Below are 25,573 nucleotides of genomic sequence, written 5' to 3' on the forward strand. Positions count from 1 at the left end.
GTTTGAAGGAATAGATTAAAAGCACGCGTTTATTTGAGCCCATGAGGAGGATTTGGTATAAACCTGACCCTGTGATGATGATCAGAGAACTGTTGGAACTGTCGCCACTAAGCTGATAATTCGAAAAACCAACTGAACGAAAAGTGAAATAAAAAAATCTTTAAACCTCAAACCAATAATACAAATTACAAACAAGGACCGCCAGCAGGAAAAACGGCTCATTGCTCAAGTTTTATTAAAGTTTAGTTGTATTTGTCACACATATATTATATATATAAGGTATACATGTATACATTACAGTGAAATGTTTGGTTCAGTATATATGAGCCTCCTGCTATTGTGCTCCTTCAGTTAAATAAAGTATAAATAATAAAGACCAAAACACTATACAAAATATAAAAGATACAACTAAAGTACAAGTTGAGCTGTACTGTATTGTACCCATTCTGCAATATGTTAATAAAGTTTTCAATCAATCAATACAAAATTAACTGCAAAGATGCAAACGATGAGGTATACAAAATGCAAACTTTAAAAAAATGCAAAATTATAGGTATAATTTAAAAACGGATCATTGTTTTGTCACACATGAGTCTAGCCTGTCATCGTTTAGCTCGCTTGGTTAATTTAATTGACAGACAGACCATGCAGTGTCAGTATAGTCTCGTCTAGAAGTGTCAGGGCAGACGTCACTACAGATAGACTGGCACCGTGTTGTTAACCCGATCGATGCACAGACGATTTCCTAAAAAAAAACCTCAAAGACGCGGATCAGATGAAAGAGGTGTTAAAAGTCACCATCAAATGAGGAACATCATCGCTCTTGTGTCATCATCACCACGCGAATCAAACAAGTTTCACCTGCACGTTTCTGTATATTCACCAATGCACGAACATTATATAGTTCTACAAATAAATAAATCGATTTTTTTTTTTTTTTTGCGAATTTGCATCGATATGATCAGCATTATTAAAACCCTATCAGACCATTTTGACAGCCCCAATATTGATGTGATATAGATTGGCTGCGGATAAATATGTTTTAATTTCAGATTCAATGTTCTTCAAGTTTTAAATATAAATATATAGTTATTTATTTCTGAAATTGCCATCTGGACGAAATGGACCGCGCGTGTGGTGGAGAATCAAAGACTATATTGAAAAACCAAACGTAATTCTCAATTCACTATTTTTACCTGATATAAAACACACATATAGCTTCTATAACAAATAGCTTATATATAAGCTATGTGTTTTTATCAGGTAAAATAGTGGACTTGAAGAGAATTAAGTTTCAATATGCTAGTCCTCTGATCGCGTCGTGATAATAACTCTTAAGTGTCGCATTATAATGAGTGTCTCTTCAGGAGCGCGTTAAAAGGAACAGTCCGCTGCTTTGATGGGATTTGTTGTGTGACGTCTCCCCAGTGAAAGCTGCTCCCCTATAGGTCTTTTGAACGCACCTGTCACTCAACGCCGCCACTGGCACCGCCCACAGACGCCGGCCATGGGCAGCGGGGTATAAAAGCCCTCGAAGCCCTGCAGCTTTGACAGACAGACACTCACCAAAACTCGGGATAGTAAGCCTCTGCTGCAGGACGGACGTATATTATAAAGATGCCTGCGTCATCATCACAACAAGCTCATGGATTTGGCAACTTCTTTTCATGGATTGGCAACTTCTTTTTGGAGAGGACCTCCATGGGCGGCGTGCCGGCCGGCTACCAGATGCCGATGCTGGGCTGCTCCTCTCCCGCCGGCGTGCAGCAGCAACAGGCTGCTCACCTGGCGGCGGCCCTGGCAGCCGCGGCGTTCCTCTGGCAGCATATTCTGGACTACAAGGATACAACTTCATCCCCCTACGCGGCCGCGCACCATCACAGGCACCTCGCACACATGGTGAGTTGAATGAATGAATAAACAACATTAATAATATCACACAGAGGTTATACATGTCATATTACCACTGATATTATGACTTTGTAGTTATACGCGTGGTGGTGTGACTGGTGTCACAGTCACAGAGATCGCCAACGCCGTGCGTAATTACGCACGAACTAAAAAAAAGCACTCTGGTGTTAACGTTTGTTTCCTCCTCTGTGTTCCCCCAGAATAACGCATTCGACCTGAAGGCTGCCTCTCCCTACCACCACCACCACCATGCAGCCTGCTGGCTGCTCGAGGGGCCGCCGGGTCGGGGCTTTCTACCCGCCGTACCGACCGGCGGCGCGGCCGGCGACCCTGCATGGACCCCTCCGGGCGGGGGGTCGGGGTCGCCAAGGTGGCCACGAGGAGAGCACCAGCGCGCTGAAGCGTGGCTGAACGGAGCCCCTGAAGAACCGTACCCCACAAGGGCGAGAAGATCATGCTGGCCATCATCACCAAGATGAGCCTGACGCAGGTGTCCACCTGGTTCGCCAACGCCAGGCGGGCGGCTGAAGAAGGAGAACCGGGTGAGCTGGGCGTCGAAGCCGGGGAAGTCTGACGAGGAGGAGGAGGACGAGGAGGAGGAGAGGAGGAGGGGGAGCGGGACGGGGAGAGAGCGAGGGAGACGGGGGGACGAGTTCCCCGCAGAAAAGTCGCTTGGAGGAGGAGGATGAGATCGATCCTCAGGCGGTGGACGACCGGGAGGAGGAGGAGGAGGAGGAGGTGGAGATGCGAGGGTGCAGCAGGGTTCAGAGCCGCGGGGATGATGCTCGTCTGGTGGCGGAGAACAAACACCACAGCAGCAGTCGTCGGACGACGAGTTGCTCCTCGCGGAGAAGCTGCAGACGACCGGTCCTCAGACTCAGAGCGCTGCACGCCGTCTCGGCTGATGGAGAGTCATAATAATAATAATAATAATAATAATAATAAAGACATGAACGTTGCGAGTCAAAACCCAAATATGGTCCTTGGCGGAGACCGCCACCTCTGACACTCACGTGAGGAAACCGGCTCTGGGCAATACTTACCACCTGCACGGGGCGAGCTCTGAGGTGATGGGCAAGCTGTGGGCGACTGGGCCTCCAGGAGCGACTGTATGTCCCCGCGGCGTGTTACTCTCGAGAGATCCTGTGAGTGAGGCGTCCATGGAGGAACACAGGCCGGCACACCTTTCTGCACTTATTAACAGACATTATAGTTCCAAAACCTCAGGGACTGGAGTCACTGATTCTCTCAAAAACGTTTACAGTCTTCAATGAGGGGGGGGGGGGGGGGAAAGACCAAAGACACTAAACTGATTTGTATATAGATGTAGATATATATTTTTGCCAGTCATTCTGTAAATTATATTGACGTTGTTTTATCACAAATTATTATTTTTACAAAATAAAATGCAAGAAATGATCTAAGGAAATGTTGACGTGTTTTACTGTTGGAATGTGAGTTAACACATGTGGAGTGGAGAGGGATGGAGGACGTATGGTCATTTGATATAGAATCTCTGATGCATTAATTGATTGATTGAAAACTTTATTTAACAGATTGCAGAATGGGTACAGTACAGTACAGCTCAATACACACAATTGTTAAGGGGATGCAGACCAGAGAAAGACTTTCGTCTTGTTTACATCAGGGTCCCCCATTTTCAATTCATCATAACATATATGACATACAGATAGACAGTACTGCTACATCTATTTATGACATACCAAAGCCTCTATCAGACCTACTGAGCTTACTTCCTGTTTAATAATGAAAAATACGTATAGTTTCATCAAGTTTGTCACATATAAATAAGCACTGTAAAAACTGGGATTGGGGTTAATTAATATTGATTAAATAATTATTAGTAACCTATATATAATAAAAAAAAATACTATAGGTGCCGTTTGAAATCGAATTGAACTGAATTCAATGATTTTGAACCATGTTTATTAATTGCATTTACACAGTTTTAGTTGAATAAAATTAGCTGATAGTTTAAAAGTGACCAAATGAGGCTAAATTTGTACAGTGAGGTGCATATATACATTACAGTGAAATGCTTGGTTCTGTATGAGCCTCCTATAGGATATGCTATACAGTAAAAAGAATAAAGACAAAATACTATACAAAATATACAAATGTGCAAAATACAGAAATTGTGTGCAGTTACATTAAAGTACTGTGCATCTATATTCACACAAATTTATTTATAACCATATATATATATATTTTTTTTACATAGTTCCTGTCAATATATCCACCAGAGGAAACTAAACATAGTATAGATGAACCAATGAGTGAAGTTAAAATACCTTTACAACATTTGATAAACATCGAGAAAAGACTCCAGGCTTGACCTCTGAGAGCAGAGACCTTCGTTTACACATCAAACCCAAGTCTGTTAATACTTTTCTAACAAGCGGGTATTAAGAGCAGCTCATTGTTTGGTGATAATTAGCACCATTACCTCTGACAGTTTGATGAGGCCTGTATAGAGCCTGCAGCTCAGAGGCCTTTTAAATGGACGATCAATTTCCTTTCTAAAAAAACCCCAAAACAAAACAAAGGTGAAATACAATGTATATATTTTCCCACAATGCATTGGTAATTACTGATCTGTGGAATCTTTGGTGTGTGTGTGTGTATGTGAGAGAGAGAGAGAGAGAGAGAGAGAGAGAGAGAGAGAGAGCGAGAGAGAGAGAGAGAAAGTTTATAGAGTTTATTAGATTAGATTCACATTTATTGTCATCATACAAAGTACAGTACGACGGAAATAAGTTTGGCCTCCAACCATGTGCAAATGTAACAGTACAGTGCGCAACAGTGATATACATTAAACTGGGAATCAAATATATAAATTAGTACTACTGAGTAATAGTGCTAATCTGATGTATGTGTACAGAGTTGTAGTATTAATATGTACAGTGATACAGGTATAAAGAGACACTATGGTAGTAAGTATAAGATAGTGTGTGAGTTTGATATTTGGGATAAACTTGTTCTCTTAGTGTCTTCTGAGGATCTGAGGCCCATGAAGGAACAAGACCAAACATCTTGTCACGTTTCAAGTTTCAAGTTTCTTTAATAGTTGTCATACAGAAGTACAGAATACTTTTATACAAAATGCTTCTTACTGTTGCGCTCCAGAGACTGTGCAAGACAAGATAAGTATGAAATAAAATAACATAGTATAGCATGTAAATTAGAAGTAAAAAAAATGAGGTCACAGTGTTCAGTATAGACATATGTATACAATGTTCGTCAAATCTACTTCTTCTATATCTCTGCTGTAATAAGTATAGCCTGACAGTCTGGTGAAGAAGATACTCTTTGTATCCACAGATAATATTTGAATCCCACGTACATCCCCCCTGTTTTAACATCGACGGTTAGCTCAACTCGTTCGCCGCCTTGCTGTGGAGTCTGCGGTGCGTTGGTGACAAGTTCGAATCACTTTTTTTTCTTTTTTCTTTTTTTACGTTTCATTAATTTATCATCTCTCTATATAAACGTGCATTCTTTCGCCGGTTAAGTTTAGGCATTCTTTCGGAGTTGGTTAAGGTTATAGGGTTAAGTTTAGGCATTCTTTCGGAGTTGGTTAAGGTTAGGGTTAAGTTTAGGCATTCTTTCGGAGTTGGTTAAGGTTAGGGTTAAGTTTAGGCATTCTTTCGGAGTTGGTTAAAGTTAGGGTTAAGTTTAGGCATTCTTTCGGAGTTGGTTAAGGTTAGGGTTAAGTTTAGGCATTCTTTCGGAGTTGGTTAAGGTTAGGGTTAAGTTTAGGCATTCTTTCGGAGTTGGTTAAGGTTAGGGTTAAGTTTAGGCATTCTTTCGGAGTTGGTTAAGGTTAGGGTTAAGTTTAGGCATTCTTTCGGAGTTGGTTAAGGTTAGGGTTAAGTTTAGGCATTCTTTCGGAGTTGGTTAAGGTTAGGGTTAAGTTTAGGCATTCTTTCGGAGTTGGTTAAGGTTAGGGTTAAGTTTAGGCATTCTTTCGGAGTTGGTTAAGGTTAGGGTTAAGTTTAGGCATCCTTTCGGAGTTGGTTAAGGTTAGGGTTTGTCGCAGAGCATGGCAATAGAATGCCTGTCTGTCTTTCTTGACGCGGAGGCAGCAGCCTATTTCCGCTCTGCCGCGCGCCGCGGTCACCTGGGCGTCGTGGCCAATCAGAGAAACGCGAAGCACTCTTGGGCTGGGATTAATATAGACGCATCCAGGCCACAGTGAGGTGAGGGGAGCAGGGAGCTCTGGTATCCAGGCCACAGTGAGGTGAGGTGAGGAGGCCTTCAGGTTGGGGGAGCACGTAGCTCTGGTATCCAGGCCACAGTGAGGTGAGGAGGCCTTCAGGTTGGAGATGGGGGGGGGGGGGTCTGATATCCAGGCCTTCAGGTTGTCATGTAAATTCAAAGGGCTGGACCTCCGTCAATCTGAGCACAATGAGAAAAACAACTCAAAACAAACCCGCACTGTCACCCCCCCCCCCCCCCCCTCCCCCAAACACAAAGAAGACAGATGAACTCCCCCCTCCCCCTTTTTAAGAATGATTCTATACCATCAAAACCTGCACGGTGACGTATAGCCTATATATCTTGTGTATACCGTTGACTTTTGTTCTTACTCATCATAGTATATATTCAGATTCAAATTCTTTATTGCTCTATATTTATTGTAACATATAATATATAACCGATAAGGCATTCAGACCCTCCTCTGTTTGTTTGCACCTTTGTTTATTTTTCCTCGTATTTTTATATTCAGAGTTAATTATATTGTCTACACTGTTTATTTTTCCCCTCATATTTTTATATTGAGATCTAATTTTATTGTGCCTATATTTGTGTCTTTCTACTATTACCCTGGCCACCCCCCCCCCCCCCCCCCATGCTGCTATGACACCAGAATTTCCCCCAAGGGATAAATAAAGGAATATCTTATCTTATATCTTAATTAAATTCACCAGGAGGCATGTAACATCTTGGGAAACCCTTTTGGCAACTCTGATGGGCCTCAGTTAATCACACAGACTAATCTAGTTACCAAGAAGACCTTTTAATAACCCTTTCACTGCCACACGACAGAAGGTTAGCCCTTTACTATCACACAACCGACGGCGATGCTCCATCATTAGCATCATTAGCTCCGCGGATGCTAATGATGGCGCATCGCCGTCGGTTGTGTGATAGTAAAGGGCTAACCTTCTGTATTGTCACAGTGAAAGGGTTAACCGGCTGTCGTGTGGCAGTGAAAGGGTTAACTCACTCTGGTGCCTATGTTGCTGCAGGGACCCAAGACAGGATCCAGTGGATCAGCATCCTTACAGCGATGACATCATCTGTCTGTACATATACCTGCATATAATCTTTTTTTACATACCTGCAGCAGACACTATATCTATATCTGTACATATCCCTTATCTATACTCTTACTAGTTACGCTGCTGGCCATTATATGACTTATTAGTTAGTGTCTTTATACACAGTCAATTTCGTGGCTTAATTTTAATCAAACGGAGTACATTTGACTCAAACTGAGTACGATTTGAGTAAAATTGTACTCGGTTTGAGTAAAATGTACTCCGTTTGAGTAAAATGTACTCTGCGAAATGTAATGTGTACCTGTATCACTGTACATATTAATACTACAACTCTGTACATACACATCTGATTAGCACTATTACTCAGTAGTACTCATTTATATATATATATATATATATATATATATATATATATATATATATATATATATATATATATATATATATATATATATATATATATATATATATATATATATATATATATATATATATATATATTATACCCAGTTTAATCACCTGTATACTGTTGCACTTTACTGCTACATTTGCACTCTGGTTGGATGCCAAACTTCTTTTCGTTGTACTGTATACTTGTACTGTTTGATGACCATACATTTGAATCTATGACAAGGGCTTTAAATACATGGGATGCAGGTGCTGCCTGCATCTTGTTTTTTGGGGCCCCTCCCAGAGTGAATACCCCCCCCCCCCCCCCACACACACACACCACTGGGAGGAACATAGACATTCCTGGGGACCCTGTGAGGAGACCCAACACCAACCCTGACAGTATTGTTCTTACATCACAAGCATTTTTGTCTTTAAAGCCCACTCATGTAATCCTCTTTGACTCAGTAGCGGTGAAACGATCCTCATCGCTGCTTCAACACAACACATGTTGTTAATCTTCACAGTCACTGATCAGGTTGGGAGGGTGGGAAGGAAGGAATCCCAACCTGAGCATGACATGAGAGCAAAATGGCAGCCTGGGTGAATGTGTTCAGTTGTCTCAGAAATGTGCTGGAGTATATCATAGGTAAAATAACAAGTAGGTAAACTATTAAGCTACTACTAAGCTATTGCACTTTATTGTTACATTTGCACTCTGGTTAGATGCCACTTGTGCTGCATGATGACAATATATTTGAATCGAATCGAATCTAGAATATAATCAACTCGGTTCAATGCTCACAGTAAGGTCAAATTTGGGTCTCATTTCCCAATATTTTCCAAAGAGTTCTTTTGGCAGACTTATCTTGGAACCGACTGAGACAGAATCAATGACAAGTTCACTCTGAGTCCTCAACACGCTGGTAATATGTCTTAAGTGTCTCAAACGATCACAGCTGTGATATCTGCGTTGGGGAATGGCACCAGTCTCAAACATGAACGCGCGTTCCCATCTAGCTCATTTGCATACAAAACAACGCCTCCAGAGCTCCTTATAAGGCAACTAATGATGCAGCCGTGTGAAAATGGATGCGGAAGCGTTTTGCGACCCATCGAAATTAGATTAGATTAATTGTATTGTCATCATATATAGTACAGGCTAGGGGTGGACGGTATGGCCTAAAATTTATATCACGGTATAATTTGAAGCATAGACGGTAACGGTATATATCACGGTATCATCGTTTTTGATACATTTTTTTTTTATTTTATATAATTTTTTTTTTTATAAAATATATATATTATATAATTAGACTTGTACTTGTATTATCTGCGAGACATCACCACCACGCAACAAGCTCCACTGTCTGTGTGTACTCTAGTAGCCTCCAGCTACGGCCAGGATTCTCCGGCGCTGCACCTGGACCCTATTGTATTGGTATAACGTTAGCAAGCCCTCAGCTCGAATACGCATCGAATCAGTGTTATAAGCAGGGGCGGATTTAGGATTGTAGGAGATCCGGGGCTTAGCCCAGATGGGCCCCCTTTTTTTTATATTATTTTTTTTATTTTATTTTTTATTTTATTTTTTGTGCAGGCAAGGGGTGGTTTGGAGGGGGTCAGGCACAACCCCCTCCACGACAGTTTTTTTTTTACTTTAATGAACCTGTACGTGCAATTTCCTGCAATATAGAGCCTTCAATCTTGACCAATAAAGCTGCTCTTTTCACTATAAAACTCAGTTAACCATAACGTAGTTATGGTTAGATTTATATATTGGGGGGGGATATATCATATTTTTCATATAATCAAAAAGTGGTGGAGCAAGATCATACCTTTGCTCCCCCAAGTTCAATAGTGGGAGAGCAGAGATGCTCCGAATGCTCTTATGGCCAGGCGTCTATGATTCACTGATACAAAGTAAAATAGTGCAGTGCAATAAAATAGTCAGTAAAATTGAATAAAATAATGCAATAGTGCATTGCAATAAAATAGTTATCATCGTATTTTTTCGGGAGGCCGGTAAGGAGTGCATTACAGTAGTCGAGTTGGCTTGAGATAAAGGCATGGATCTGGTTTTCAGCGTCCTTTTGATTTATAAATGGCCGTACTTTAGCTATGTTTCTAAGGTGGAAGAATTAAGTTTTTGTCAACTTGTTGATTGTGATTTAAAGCTTAGGTCTGAGTCTACCATAACACCAATACTTAACTCACTCAAATACAGTTAGCAGCTTGATAGACCACAGATGGAAATTAGCTTCTGCTAAATCTGGTGCAAACATATTTTCATGTAACAATGATGAACTGTAAAAAAAAAAAAAAAAAAAAAAAAAAATCATTTTTTTATTTTATTTTTTAATTTAAAAAAAAAAATTAAAATAGATTCAGGGCTTTTCAGAATACATCCGGGGCTTGAGCCCAGGTAGCCACCCCCTAGCTCCGCCCCTGGTTATAAGACATTGATATCAGGAGCTATCTGTAGCTACTGCATATATAACGTTAATACAACGCCTCAGTGAATTATTTAGTTCAATGGGACATTTCGTTTTGAACGGTGAACTAACTTGCGTTAACGTGAGCTAACAGGTAGCATACACGTCTCTAGTACTAGACTTTGTGGAGCGTTTGTTGATGTCAGGAGCTATCGGTAGCTGGCCGACTAGATACCGTTCGGTTAGACAATGCCCCATCATGTATTAAACTAAAAGTGAATAGTTGACTGGGTCATTTTGTAACGGTAGCTAAGCTAACGTTAGCTCAGGCTCCCGACAGCTCCCGTGTCCCGTCCCACTAGACTACTAGACCCGTGTTTACATGCGTGCGGTAGGGGCTGGCACGCCCACTGCGCGAAGCCTCCTAAATAACTTTTTCCAGTTTGCACATATCTATTATCTATGACTAATTCTATCTATTTTTAGGGGCAAATGCGAGTGAAATAGTCGCGCTGTGGTTACATGACGTCATTGCTATTTTAGAGCTGCACTACCGGTTACACGGTATAGTCAAAATCCATACCGTAGAGCAAATTCATACCGTTTATACCGTATACCGTTTATACCGTCCACCCCTAGTACAGGCTACACACACACACACACACACACACACACACACACACACACACATACACACACACACACACACACACACACCTGTATAGCCTACGGCGTAATGAATGAACGCAGTATAGGCTTATTATTCCATTAATGACTTGTTTCATTAGGATTTAGTAGATACTATATATGCTCTGCCCTACAGTATAGGTACAGTCTGTATAGTTGTACAGTGTCCCCCACCCACCCCTCCTACCCAACCCCTCCTACCCAACCCCCCCACCCCACCCACCCAACCACCTCCAATGTACAGTCCCCCCCCCCACCCAACCTCCTCCAATGTACAGTTTCTACGTCAAATGTATATACTCTCTTTTCTAGACTACTTTTGTATCACAAACAGTAGGCCTACTGTATTTGCAAATCTGGTATGTCATAAATGTATAGATGTAGCAGTACTGTCTATCTGTATGTCGTGTATGTCATATATTATGTTATGATGATGAATTGAAAATGGGGGACCCTGATGTAAACAAGACGAAAGTCTTTCTCTGGTCTGCATCCCCTTAACAAATGTATGTATTGAGCTGTACTGTACTGTACCCATTCTGCAATCTGTTAATAAAGTTTTCAATCAATCAAGTCGGAGTACAGTCAACGGTAAGGGCCAGCGGCTGTCCATACCCATGACGTCATCATCATCACAGCCAAATAACATGTGACTGTGATCAGACAACAGGTGAAAACCGTATCCAATAAGCTCCACCCATCTTGGTAGGAAAGGAGTGAGAATATGAATAATTCATAATTCATAATAATAGCTATGTACTACTCATGTACATGTCAAAATACTTCCCAAAGGTCAGTGAATACCACGATCACAACACCAGAGGGAGCTCCACAAATCATGTAAAACCCAGATTCGGCTCAAACAAGGGACTAAACACGTTTCGCAATTATGCCACATCAATGTGGAACGCCCTGCCTAAAGCTGTAAAGGAATGTGAATCACTACCCACCTTCAAAAACACTCTCAAAAAACACCTACGTGAGACTGCAATTCGAAACTGGCCCCTACAAATGTCCTATAGTTGTACAGTAAATGACCAAGTAAGGCTTTGTCAATATTCCAATGTACAGTGTAAAATGTGTGTGTGTCCCCTACCCAACCCCCCCCCCCCCCCCCACCTCCAATGTACAGCCCTCACCCAACCCACCCAACCCCACCCCACCCAACCAACCTCCTCCAATGTACAGTTTCTACGCCAAATGTATATACACTCCTTTTCTGGACACTTTTGTATCACAAACAGTACTGTATTTGCAAATCTGGTATGTCATAAATGTATAGATGTAGCAGTACTGTCTATCTGTATGTCATGTATGTCATATATGTTATGATGAATTGAAAATGGGGGACCCTGATGTAAACAAGACGAAAGTCTTTCTCTGGTCTGCATCCCCTTAACAATTGTATGTATTGAGCTGTACTGTACTGTACCCATTCTGCAATCTGTTAATACAATTTTCAATCAATCAAGTCGGAGTACAGTCAACGGTAAGGGCAGCCCCTGAACTGTGGAACAGCATCCCCACCTCCATTAGGCTCGCCCCCTCGATAGATGCCTTCAAATCGAGGCTCAAAACCCACTTCTACCTACTAGCCTTTCCCGTTCATTGACTCATGCCCTGTTTTTCTATGTGTTTGCCTGTGTGCCCTCCCATAAAACGGAGTGTGATTGTTGTCTATATGTATCTTGTGTATTTACCCTCTGTACAGCACTTTGGTTGACACGCGTCATGTGAAATGTGCTTTATAAATACATTTGATTGATTGATTGATTGTCCATACCCATGACGTCATCATCATCACAGCCAAATAACATGTGACTGTGATCAGACAACAGGTGAAAACCGTATCCAATAAGCTCCACCCATCTTGGTAGGAAAGGAATGAGAATATGAATAATTCATAATTCATAATAAATTAATAGCTATATGTACTACTCACCGTTCATCATCCACTGCGATCAGCTCTGGAACCTCAGCAGACTTCAGTGGAACTCTCGCGCCCCCCTGTGGAAAAGGTGAGTTACTGCTGTGGCCCAACTGTCTAGGGTCGATTTGGTAAGCAACACATTGTTAGTCGATTTTGATGCTTTTTACGATGCGGAACGAGTTATTACCTGAACGACAAGCACTCGATTTAAAGAGGTCCTTCTGCATTTTTCTATGTTGGAAACGCAATTTTACAGATTTGTTGATTAGATCAACTCATCCATTAGTCGACAAACGCCCTCAGCTCGGAACTCGGCAGAATCTGCACCTGGCTCGCTGATAACAAACTATCATTAGGCTACACCTGGGTAAAACAGAGTCCATTCTCTTCTGTTCAAATAACAAACTCAGCAAGGCCAACTCTGTTACAGTGGGTGACAATATTGTCACAAGGAAAGATGAAATTACATACATTTCCTGTGACAAAATGGCAACCAATGTAATAAAAAAAAGTCAACCAAACAAACTCGATTCTTGTACCGGATCTCCTCTCTGGTAAACAAGAATACCCTGAAGACTCTGGCAGGAGCACTCATTCAAGGGTACTATGACTATGCTTACACCTCATGGTACCAAAGCACCTCAAAGGCACTAAAAACAAGATTAATACAAACATCACAAAACAAACTGGTCAGACTACTGCTTGACCTTACTCCTAGAACCCACCTCACCCCTGCACACTTTGACAACCTAGGATGGCTTAGAGACGACAGAGTACAGCAACTTGCAATGGGCCTGGTCTACAAGATACACTATACGACTAAGGTACCCATGTACATGTCAAAATACTTCCCAAAGGTCAGTGAATACCACGACCACAACACCAGAGGAAGCTCAACAAATCATGTTAAACCCAGATTCGGCTCAAACAAGGGACTAAACACGTTTCGCAATTATGCCACATCAATGTGGAACGCCCTACCCACCGCTGTAAAGGAATGTGAATCCCTACCCACATTCAAAACCGCTCTTAAAGAGCACCTACGGGAGGCTACAATTCGAAACTGGCCACCGTAAATGTCCAAACCCCCCACCCCCTCCTAATAGACAGTATCCTCCCCACCGCATGTATATTTCCCTCCCACCCACCCCCTCCTAATGTACAGTCCCCTCCCCATCATATGTATATACTCTGTCAGGATCTATGAGTAACAGTACTGTATATTTGAATACCGTATATGTCACAAATGTATCAGTACTAAATACCTATATGTCCCTATGCCATAAATGTCATGTATGTTGAGTATGTCATAAATGTCAATATGAAATGAAAATGGGGGACCCTGATGTAAACAAGACAAACGTCTTTCTCTGGTCTGCATCCCCTTAACAATTGTGTGTATTTTCAATTCATAATGACATTTATGACATACACGACATACAGATATACAGATATATATCATGACAATTATGACAATTATGACATACTGTACGGTATATCTGTATATAAGGCCTATAGATGCTTGTGTAGAATTACAAGATTCAAGAGTTTATTCATCACATACATACCAGGGCATACAGTGAAATGTGGTTATTTGTATGTATATGGAAGTAGCACTATGTGTAACGTTCTGGGTTCCCTCTCCCGGGAGCCTGAATGCTTTTGACAACAAATGTTTGTTTCCGCGTCTCTGATTGGCCAGGTCATTTCTGGTCATGTGACATGTACGCCCAATCGTGGGACCGCAAGTGTCTACGCTGCTTAAGCTTAGGCGCTCTTTCGAAGTTGGTTAAGGTTAGAGTTTGTCTTAGAGCATGGCGATAGAACGCCAGGTAGTTTGCAGGCTGTTAGACCCGGAAATAGGCGCAGAACTTGCTGTACCACGATTGGCGCACATGTCACATGACCTGGCCAATCAGAGCGCAAAACTCGCACGCGGAAACAAACATTTGTTGTCGAAAGTATTCACGCCTCCCGGGAACCCAGCTGTCAGTCTGGAATGTTTTCACCTGGTGATTGGTATTTGCATTTTGGTTGTCACGCCCACATTCCTGTTGTGTCACTGATTGGTACTCTCCACTGGTTGCTGTCACTGTGCTGTCAATTTGCTGTCACTGCTAATTGATTGGAATGTTTGCTTGGTGACTACTTACATATTCATTCTCTGTTCCCTTGTCTTGTTGTCGAGGCTTCAGAAAAACGTTTGTGTGGGAAGGAGCTGGTCAGAATTTGCTGAGCCACTCGCGATGCACTTATTTTTTTTGATCCACTTTTTCTCCCATTTTCTATATTTTTCTCCCATCCCAATTTCGTATCATCCAATTCAACCCTCCCCTGTCACGAACGCTGTTTCTTGCCTCCCACAAGCCGGCTGCAATGTGGACTAAGTCATACATAGCACGAGTCCCCTCCGGTACTTGAGGTAACAGCAGTCGCATCTTTTCACCTGCGCAGCTCGATCTCTCAGTGGCGAGGAGTAACGCGTGGGAGGCTCACGCTGCCCCCGACACTTCCTGATTCTACTGCGCAGGCGCACCAACCGACCTGTAGGAGTCGCTGTCCACAACGCCCGATCCCCACCCATCAGTTTCCCACCCCCTAATACGGCCAATGTGTATTAGTATGAACGACCAGCTAAACTGAAAGCAATGTGGAGCGCTGGGCTCGAACAGGCGAGCCCAGCGTCTCCGCATTCGTGGCAAGCGCCTTGTAGCCACGTAGCCGCCCCTCGCCATGCACTTATATTACTTTTGCCTGTTCTCTCTGGCGTCTTTCCTGGATTATCGCTGCTCTGTGTGTTTTAATAAAGACACATCCTTAGAAATAGCTACCTATCTCCCTCTCTCCTTGTCTCCTCCATCATTGGACTCACTACTACTCAGCCCCATACGTAACAACTATGTAAAATGAAGAGTCTGGCCATGTTCACTATCTCCTTTTGCATGTACCAATGACTGTATATAATGGGGAAATGGGATGTTATATGATTCATATGATGATATAGAAAAGTGTGTCTGTCTACTTGCAGCTGCTGGTGTATTTCTCATGTCTTCCGAGTGTATTTTTGGAATGGATATATATTTTTGTAAAGCACATACAAATGACAACATATTGACAATGTACCTTTTGACATAAGATGAATATGAATATACGTTCAAGTTGACTTTATTTGCCATGTTCAGTCTGAATGTGAATTATAATGTACAAAGCTTAAAAAACAGAACTTAAAAACAGAGGAGGAACATAAGCAAACCATACAGACGTATTACAAGAATACATGTAAGCAGACACAGACGTTACTACACATGAATATAACGTGAATATAAACCGCTGTTGTCATGTGATCTGTAATTATTTGTAATCATCACCACCTGTTGGCACAGAAGGTCTTCTTCATGAGCACCACACCTGATGCCAGTTAAGTGAAGAGCCAACCTGGGGAAGCCAACCTGAGGAAGCCAACCTGAGGAAGCCAACCTGAGGAAGCCAACTTGAGGAAGCCACGATACGGAACACGCTGTTCACTTCAATGTTGTATCTATTCTTCGATTTACGAATTAAAATAAAGTCCATTTGAACACTCCAGGTCTGCTGCTGGATTACTTTGCTTAAGAACAAATTATAATGTACAGTGACGGCCTGGCGAGCACAAAAGGACCCCTCGAAGGGTAACAGGGAAATCATTAACCAAATGTAATGAACCAATGAACCAAAAAATAACAATCCAGATAGGAATATTGGACACAGATCTTATATACGTCACAGAGGCAAGATACATAATTAAAACACACACCAAACAAACAACCAAATAAAATTACAAGGTAATAAGTGAAGCAGAACAGGTATCTTGGCAATATTTATTCTGATTGAATCCTGCCACTCACTAGTCACTATGGTTCACTACTACTCTTATCACTATTATCTCTATCTTAACTATTACTACTGTCTGATTGAATCCTGCCACTCACTACTGTTCACTACTAATACTGTTATCACTAGCATCACTATTACTACTGTCTGACTGAATCCTGCCACTCACTACTGTTCACTACCACTGCTATTATCACTAGCATCACTATTATCACTGTCTGACTGAATCCTGCCACTCACTACTGTTCACTACTAATACTGTTATCACTAGCATCACTATTACTACTGTCTGACTGAATCCTTCCACTCACTACTGTTCACTACATTTATCACTATTATCAATATCATCATTATTACTTTGCACTTTGTTCTATGGCAATGTATTTCCAATGGACCCATTTCTAAATCGTCTCGTTTAAAACAAATAAAGCATGAACATTGGCACGGTGTACCTTTCTGTGTGTATTCATCCACAATCTATAGCTCAACATGAAGAAAATCGCAATTAATCGTAAAAGTAGCAAAATGACAACGTTTATGTTTTCGTTCACTGACGTCACCACAGCGTAGAGACTCCTGGCTGTATTAGGCGACAGCACTGAGCGACAGGCGTTCTACTGGTAAGTGTAGTTCTTTTTTAATGACAAATTAAACAACCATATAAACTAACTTTATTTCAACCAAAAATGCTTAAACAATAATGTTAGTGATAGAAGGGGAACTCATTTTGTGCAAAAATGGAAAGCTTGCCAATGTTCATGTGGCAGAATTATTACAATAGCCGATAATACATTTTCCCAATGATAAATCCGGATCGCGCGGGAAACTAAAGTGACGTCAGACTACACCTCCCTATAGAGTCCTCAAGTTAAAAGTAGTGAAGGGGATCAGTTTATCCATTTTCAACATCTTTTGCATCTCGTTCCAACGGCTGGGAGCAGCAGACTGGAAGGAGGATCGACCAAAGGAAGCGTTAACACGGGGAACATCTAGCAAGATGATGTATACTGTATAGTGTAAACCAGGTTAGGTTTTGCATATCTTCCATATTCTATATGGATAGTGGCTCAGGAGGTAGAGCAGTTGTCTCGTAATCGGAAAGTTCCCGGTTCAATACCGGCTCCTCCCAGCAGCGTGTTATTTTCTACTCACCACTTAAGGCTGTCAAAGTTAACACGGTATTAACGCATTATCGCCTGATTCTATTAACGCCACTATTTTTTTTAACTCACGATTAACTTTTAATTAAAAAATATTTTTTTTTCTTTTACTTTTTTTTTCTTTTTTCTTTTTACTAGACTTCACTCAGGTGTATTATTGATGCTCTCATTGATACTATGTTTGTTTCTGAAGTGTGTGTGCAGGGGCGGACCTAGCACATTTGGCGCCCTAGGCGAGATCCACCACTGCCCCCCCCCCCCCCCCCCCCCAATCAAAACATCGCCGCGCTACCAACCGGTTAACCCTTTTCACTGCGACAATACACAGAAGGTTAACCCTTTCACGACCGTCGGTTGTGTGATAGTAAAGGGTTAACCCTCCGTCGTGTGGCAGTGAAAGGATTAACAGTTATACAGTAAAGTACTGCACCTTTATTTTTTACAAGCAAGAACAAGAGCTAAGAATAAATGTAAAGTGCACACTAAAGAATTAAAACAAACAACTTAGCTAACAATCAATAATAATAACAATAACAAATAATAAAATAACGTGCAAATTTGCTTTAAAAGAAAATTATGTATTGTAAAATATGTTACACATATATAATCAAAATATAATATGCTAAATAAACAAACAAATAAATAAAAATGACAAATTCACTTTGTCTAAAGAACTATTTACATTCCACTCCCTATCATCACACTTCAAGGTTAGCCTGTAGCTCCTACTGGTTTCCATTTACAGTGCAATCCTTCTGGCCTTCCTCGCTGCAAAGTCATCAATGACATCAAATTGTCCAACTCCTGAGCCAGCTCCTTCCCATCCAAATCAGATTGCCCTCCATGGTTTAAGGTGTGTACAAGTGCCTCTGCTTGCTTCATCAGCTCTTGGTGTGGCAGGTCTTGGAAGTTGTACAAAATTGCATACCTTTCACCTTGGCACGTTTCTCGTCTTTTCTTCTCTTTTTATACTGGATGGCCAGATGGCTTTTGCCTCTTCATAGTTCTCTAACATTAGTCTTTCTTTCCTCAACGCTCAATTCTATAAACACTTGACCGATACCCATCAATGCACAGCGCTCTAGCATGTTCTGACTGTGAACACCTAAAGCTGAGGCTCAGACCGACCGACCGTTTTAGATTTTTGGCTAATTTTCCCTTATGTTCGAATTTCTTTTATGTAAAAATAATGGTTGCAGATATAGAGGGACGCGCCAAAACTGTGCAGAGCAAAAAATAATTTTTTTAATTAAAATATATATATTTTTTTGGCGCCCTAGGCAACCGCCTATATCTCCTGTAGGAAGCTCCGCCCCTGTGGGTGTGTGTGTGTGTGTGTGAGATATATATAGAGAGAGAGGGGGGTGAGAGAGATGAGGAAGGGGCAAGAGAGAAAGAGAGCTGGGAGAGTGTGCGTGAGAGAGAGGGGGGGGGGGTGTGTGATTAATCAGCCCTTGTGTGGGTGAATGTAACAAGTTCCTAACGTTTTCTTTCCCCTATTATTTCATGCACACTTTATTCATTGTTTTAAATTATTATTTTCTTTTAAGTTATTTTGTGCATCACTCTGTTTTGAATTTGATGCAAATTTGCAATGCATGAGGGTCATCCTTTTGTGTTAAATGGCTGCATAAAGCAAGCATTTGTTGACTCTCATGTTGATAAGAGTATTAAAACTTGGAACTTGAAAAAGATCCGTTTAAGGTAGAATTTTTTTTTGATTAATTTGTGATTAATCACGAGTTAACTATGGACAATCATGTGATTAATCGCGATTAGATATTTTAATCGATTGACAGCACTAAGTATTATATATTATAGTCACTACATTACATTTACATTTATACTGTCTTTGGCCCTTTGAGGGCAACCATAATGCTGATGTGTGTCAATTTGGATTTAGTATCACCAGGTGTGCATAAGAACAGATAATGATATCCACTGTAATCTAGTGTACTTTTTTATTTTCCCCACCGTTTTGAAACTAATTTCAGATCTAATTGTTCCTACATGCTAACAATAGGGAGGAGAAACTAACTGCGTTTCAATATTTGTCAAAAACGTTACCTTTTGTGGCTTATTATCGCGAATCATAACAGTTATTGATATGATTCATTCAGAATGCTGAACTTTGAACCCCCACAGTATCTGACAGGAAGTGTAGTTCGTTAAAATTCCAACGCTGGTCGACAGCTATGCATGTCCTCTACAAAATGGCCACAAAAAGACTACAATTCCCATGGTTCAAAATTTTCATTTCCGTTTCCGTCTTGGAATAGACGATCGAAAATCGAAAACTTAAAACTATCTAATGGCACTTTTAACCTATTGCTAAACTAATGTATTGATGATAATATACATTCTACATGCTTTTGTGACATGTTAGTGATGTTAATACTTGAAAACGTTTGATGAAAAAATCGCAAAAAATATGCAAATATTGATTTATGACCATAATGTCATTTTGGGGTTGGTACCAACCCTAAGGGGTGGAACAGGTTAAACATGGAGAGATGAGACACTATAGACCCCCAGCAGGGGCGTAGCTGTAGATCCTGGGCCCCATTAAATAATCAATTTTTGGGCCCCCAATCAAAAAAAAATTTGGCCATATATTTATTGATGAAAACGCATAATATGTTTTTTTTTACCTATACATTCGGATCAGCAGTTCAGCACCTGAACTGTTGGTGGGTGAGCCTAGTAAAGGATGTCGCATTGCGTTCATCTTCAATGAATGGACCAATGCAATAGTCTACCAAAGAACCTTGAGTCGCACTAGGCTAGGCATGTATTTTCCCCCTACTCTTGTGACAATGTTTTCTGATAATTAACTCAACATACAAAAGCTGTTACTTGTCCTGTCTCTCTCTAATCCCATCTCCAACACAAATAGTCTACTCAAGCACACTATTAGGTTGACAGACACTTACATTTTGATGTGCTCTGTAGTATACAATCGCTCATTCTGTCAAACAGAATAACAAGCAGGCACGTGCACACATAGAGCCCAAGGGGTGCTTGAGCACCTGCCTTTTTGAGCCTCATAAGAAAGTGCCCTTTTTGAAAAAAAAATAAGATATATATATATATATATTTTTTTTTTACCGTTACGCATATAGATTGCCCTTCCAACTGAAAAATGTCGGGATAGAATAAAAATATTAGGTAAAGAGAGAGAGATGCCCCATATTCCATTGCAGTTTGCACGGCCTCCTCAGCGTGCCTCTCCGCGCAGTGACGCGGGAACTAGTGAGGGTGCTGCAGCACCCCCACCTGTTGGCGGGGAGTTGTAACTGCAAGCAACGTCAACAGATTTACTAAGAACCCTTTATTTTTTAGTTAGCATTTTAGTGTAAGCAGTCTAAAACATGGTTGTTTTTTTAAATGGTTGAAATCCAACCTCTGTTTTTTTTAATGATATTTTCTGTGTATCTGATATTCTGATTCTGACCTGATGCACAAACGCAGGCAGCACACACACACATTGCATGACGTGGATTGGGCGCAAAGGATCACGGTTGAGGTTGAACACAACAGCAATGGGTAACTTACTAGTTGTGTCTCAAAACATTTCTAAAAAAAGAACATTATGATTTCTTTAATGACCCCAAAAGCAAAATGTATATACGGTATTTTTCCAAGGCATATAAACAAAGTAATTTAGAAGCTGTACCGGGCAGAAAAGATCATTGATGCCAAGACGAAACGTCGGATTTTGCTGCATTAAGGTAAGACAATGGTTCATCTATTATTGGATGCCTTCATTTGAACACTTAATTTGCACTATATATTAAAAGAGTGGGGCTCGCCTCGCATAGCCTAGTAGTGGGTGTGTGTATATTGACAAAAAAAGGAAAAATGTTGCGCGCTGCACGGGTTATCGCCTCCCCTTCAGCGCACCCGCCACCTATGACGTTATTATATCACTTATCTCCGCACCCCCAACTCTGACTGACTTCCCGCGTCCCTGTATCCGCGGACCTATATATTTTATGCATAGCGTGGGTGGTGGTGATGATGATGATGATACAGTTGAATGCTGGTATTACACTCACTGAGGGACACGAAGAAGTCAAGTCCGATGGGATTTGGGAATCTCAAATACAAATCGGGATTGGAATAAAAAATGCATTTATATTAAACAATAGAGAATATCCAGCACTTCTTGGGGTCTGTAGAGTATAAGCACTTATTCCCTCCCCCCTCAACATTGTATGGGCCTTTTAAGTCAGTGATAAAAGTGTCTTTCAAGGATAAGTGAGCTCCTGCACTGATTATTATAGTTCAATATTCAATATTTGATCACCAAAACCCCCCAAAAAACATAAAAAGGGAGCCCCTCGCCCGAAAAGGGCCCTTAAAAACCGGGGGGCCCTTAAACCCCCCCCCCCCCAGTGCTGGGCCCTTGGAATCACCCTAACCTCCCCCCCAGCTATGTATGTTGTGTATGTCATAGTCATAGATGTCACTATGAATTGAAAATGGGGGACCCTAATGTAAACAAGTCTTTCTCTGGTCTGCATCCCCTTAACAATTGTGTGTATTGAGCCGTACTGTATTGTACCCATTCTGCAATCTGTTAAATAAAGTTTTCATTCATTCATTCACTTCCCTCATCTACATTATATATATCTCAGCGCTTCATGGTCTCTTTGTCGAAGCGTCGGCTAGACATATACTAACATTAACGATACAGAGAAGATTAGCATGGCCCCTACGAGAGACATTAATATACATCGTCTCCTTTCTGGGAACCACCCCGTTCCGTCCAACGGCTTGTGGGCATAGCATTTGTTTTTTTTCTGCATTTTGGCTAATATCAAGTGTGGTGTCCTCTGCGTCTCGTCCCAACCCTGCTGAGGAGAAGAATATAAAAGCCGCACTGGGGTTAACCAACGAAGACCACCAAGATGACAGCGCAAGAGGATGACCACACCATTAACGAGGACGCCCAGGTGCACCCTCTGCATCCAGACGAAGCAACACGAGCTTAAGCCCGGTTAACGAGGACGCCCAGGTGCAACACCGAGAGGACGAGGCGCAGAGGAGAAAACACTTGATCTCAGCCAAAAGGCCGAGAAAGCGATGCTCCACAAGCCGTCGGGCGGAACGGGGTGGTTCCCAGAAAGCTCACTCTCGGCCGTGGTTTATGCAGAGACGATGTATATTAATGTCTCGTGTGTAGGATGCTGTATCGTTCCAATGTTAGTGTATGTCTAGCCGAAGCTTCGACACAGAGACCATGAAGCGCTGAGATATATTATATATACCGTCAACCACAAGCTCCACGCTGAAGGACTGGAGAGGAAGTCTGGGAAATATGTAGATGAATGTGTCTTGATGAATTGAAAATGGAGGACCCTGATGTAAACAAAACGAAAGTATTTTTCTGGTCTGCATCCTCTTAGCAGTTGTTTGTATTGAGCCGTACTGTATTGTACCCATTCTGAAATCTGTTAATCAAGTTTTCAATCAATCAATCAATCAATCAATCAATCAATCAATCAATCAATCAATCAAACACACACAAGGAGGCCATTTTATCCAAGTTAAAATGGGAGGAGGAATTTTTATTCTTTGGTTTTGTCTCATTTAGAATATACTGCCCTGTTATCTGGTCATCAGCTACAAAATAGAATTTAAAAAAGTTGCAGGTTGCTCAGAATAAAGCGGCTCGCCTGGTACTAGGCTGTTCATACAGGACAAGTATTGGTTTTATGCATGAATATCTGGCATGGCTGATGGTTGAAAATAAAGTATCGATGAGTCTTCTAATGCTACTGCGGAACATTATTAGCACTGGTAACATGGTTACAACACTAGAGGGGCCGCTTCTGGTCACATCAGAACAAAAACGGCACCAAAATCGAATTTTCTCAAACTCACTGGCATATATAGGTCAATAGTACTCTGGAATGCTCTGCCGAAAAACATCTCATCCACAATACATAACGTTAATAAAATTACTTTCAAAAAAAATATTAAGAGATATCTTGCAAACTTGTCAAGTATGTAACTGTTATCTGTGTATTTTATCTTATTTTTTTGTTTGACTGGAATGTTAGATTTTATAATGTGAATTTGTATATTTGTATTAATTTATTATTTATGTGTATAGTTCTTAAGTACCATCTAGTTTAAGGGGATATCAGCGAGAAGGAATGAGTATATGAAAGTTATTATAAATACTTTGACTTTCCATAAGAGTTACACGGCACTGAGCCCTTCCTTTATCCAGTATAAGGTATATTGACTGACTGATTGAACATTTTATGAACAGATTGCAGAATGGGTACAATAAATCTAATCTACGAATTCCAATCTGGCTTCAGAACATCCCACTCCACTGACACATGCCTTCTCTATTTGAACGACCACATCAAACAAGAGGTGGACGCAGGCAAATACTGCGGCATGGTCATGCTGGACCTACAAAAGGCCTTCGACACTGTCAATCACTCCATTCTGATTGACAAGCTAAAAGCAATTGGTTTTGATAGTTTATCAGTGAGCTGGATGCAATCCTACCTGGAGGGGAGAGAACAGATGGTGGAGGTAAACGGTACTCTATCCCCCCCCCTCACAGTGAGCTGTGGTGTTCCACAAGGAAGCATACTAGGACCGCTACTGTTCCTAATTTATCCAAATGACATGTCGTCAGCTTGTGACTGCAACTTGTTCCTGTTCGCGGATGACTCAGCCCTGCTGGTCTCTGACAAGAACAAGTTGCAGGTTGAAAAAACCCTCAGCTCGGAACTAGGCAAAATCTGCATATGGCTCGCTGATAACAAACTATCATTACACCTGGGTAAAACAGAGTCCATTCTCTTCGGTTCAAATAACAAACTCAGCAAGACCGACGGCTTCTCAGTTACAGTGGGTGACAATATTGTCACAAGGAAAGATGAAATTACCTACCTGGGTTCCATCCTAGAGGCAAATCTTTCCTGTGACAAAATGGCATCAAATGTAATAAAAAAAGTCAACCAACGAACTAGATTCTTGTACCGGATCTCCTCTCTGGTAAACAAGAATACCCTGAAGACTCTGGCAGGAGCACTCATTCAAGGGTACTACGACTATGCTTGCACCTCATGGTACCAAAGCACCTCAAAGGCGCTAAAAACAAGATTACAAACATCACAAAACAAACTGGTCAAACTACTACTTGACCTTACCCCTAGAACCCACCTCACCCCTGCACACTTTGACAACCTAGGATGGCTTAGAGTAGACGACAGAGTACAGCAACTTGCAATGGGCCTGGTCTACAAGATACACTACACCACTAAGGTACCCATGTATATGTCAAGATACTTCCCAAAGGTCAGTGAATACCACAACCACTACACCAGAGGGAGCTCAACAAATCATGTTAAACCCAGATTCGGCTCAAACAAGGGACTAAACACGTTTAGCAATTATGCCACAACAATGTGGTATGCCCTACTGTATTGTACCCATTCTGCAATCTGTTAATACAAATTTCAATCAATCAAACCCTATGACTATTGGTCGACTGATTTCTTTAGTCGGGGACAGCTCTTGCACTTTAATTACATTATGAGTCATTTCATTGCATAATCTTTAAATACAATAGAAATAGAAAAATAAATACACCTGTCAAAAAACCCAACATGATTTCTTGACGTTACATGACTTTATGCAAACGTGATATTGTCAAGAATATACTGTGGACAACTCCTGATGCCACAGATATCCTTATTTGGAAATCACAAAATGTAAATTCCTCAAAATGGGGCAAAGTAGCAGAAAGTACGATGTCAAGTGTGTATTCTCTAACTACACACCCTCAAGTTTCTCAAGTTTCTTTATTAGTTGTCATACAGAAGTACAGAATACTTTTATACAAAATGATTC

General features: G+C 41.2%; 1 protein-coding gene across 2 annotated transcripts in view; it reads right to left on the reverse strand.

Moving 5' to 3' along the window:
- Window positions 1-5,050: 5,050 nt before the first annotated feature.
- The window catches only part of cd40 (CD40 molecule, TNF receptor superfamily member 5), a 58,451-nt gene continuing 37,928 nt past the window's right edge, over window positions 5,051-25,573 (reverse strand). Inside the window, exons 9-10 of one of the 2 annotated variants that reach the window (XM_084313405.1) lie at window positions 12,672-12,736; window positions 5,051-6,330 (exon numbers count right to left, since the gene is read on the reverse strand). In XM_084313405.1, the coding sequence (XP_084169531.1) occupies window positions 6,297-6,330; window positions 12,672-12,736 (99 nt within the window). In that variant the 3' untranslated portion in view covers window positions 5,051-6,296. Of the gene's footprint in view, window positions 6,331-8,022; window positions 8,099-12,671; window positions 12,737-25,573 lie in introns of those variants that run through there. The other variant, XM_084313404.1, reaches the window with a different exon arrangement.

Source organism: Notolepis coatsorum (assembly GCF_963971535.1).
Source record: "Notolepis coatsorum genome assembly, chromosome: 4".
In the NCBI taxonomy this organism is placed as follows: domain Eukaryota; kingdom Metazoa; phylum Chordata; class Actinopteri; order Aulopiformes; family Paralepididae; genus Notolepis; species Notolepis coatsorum.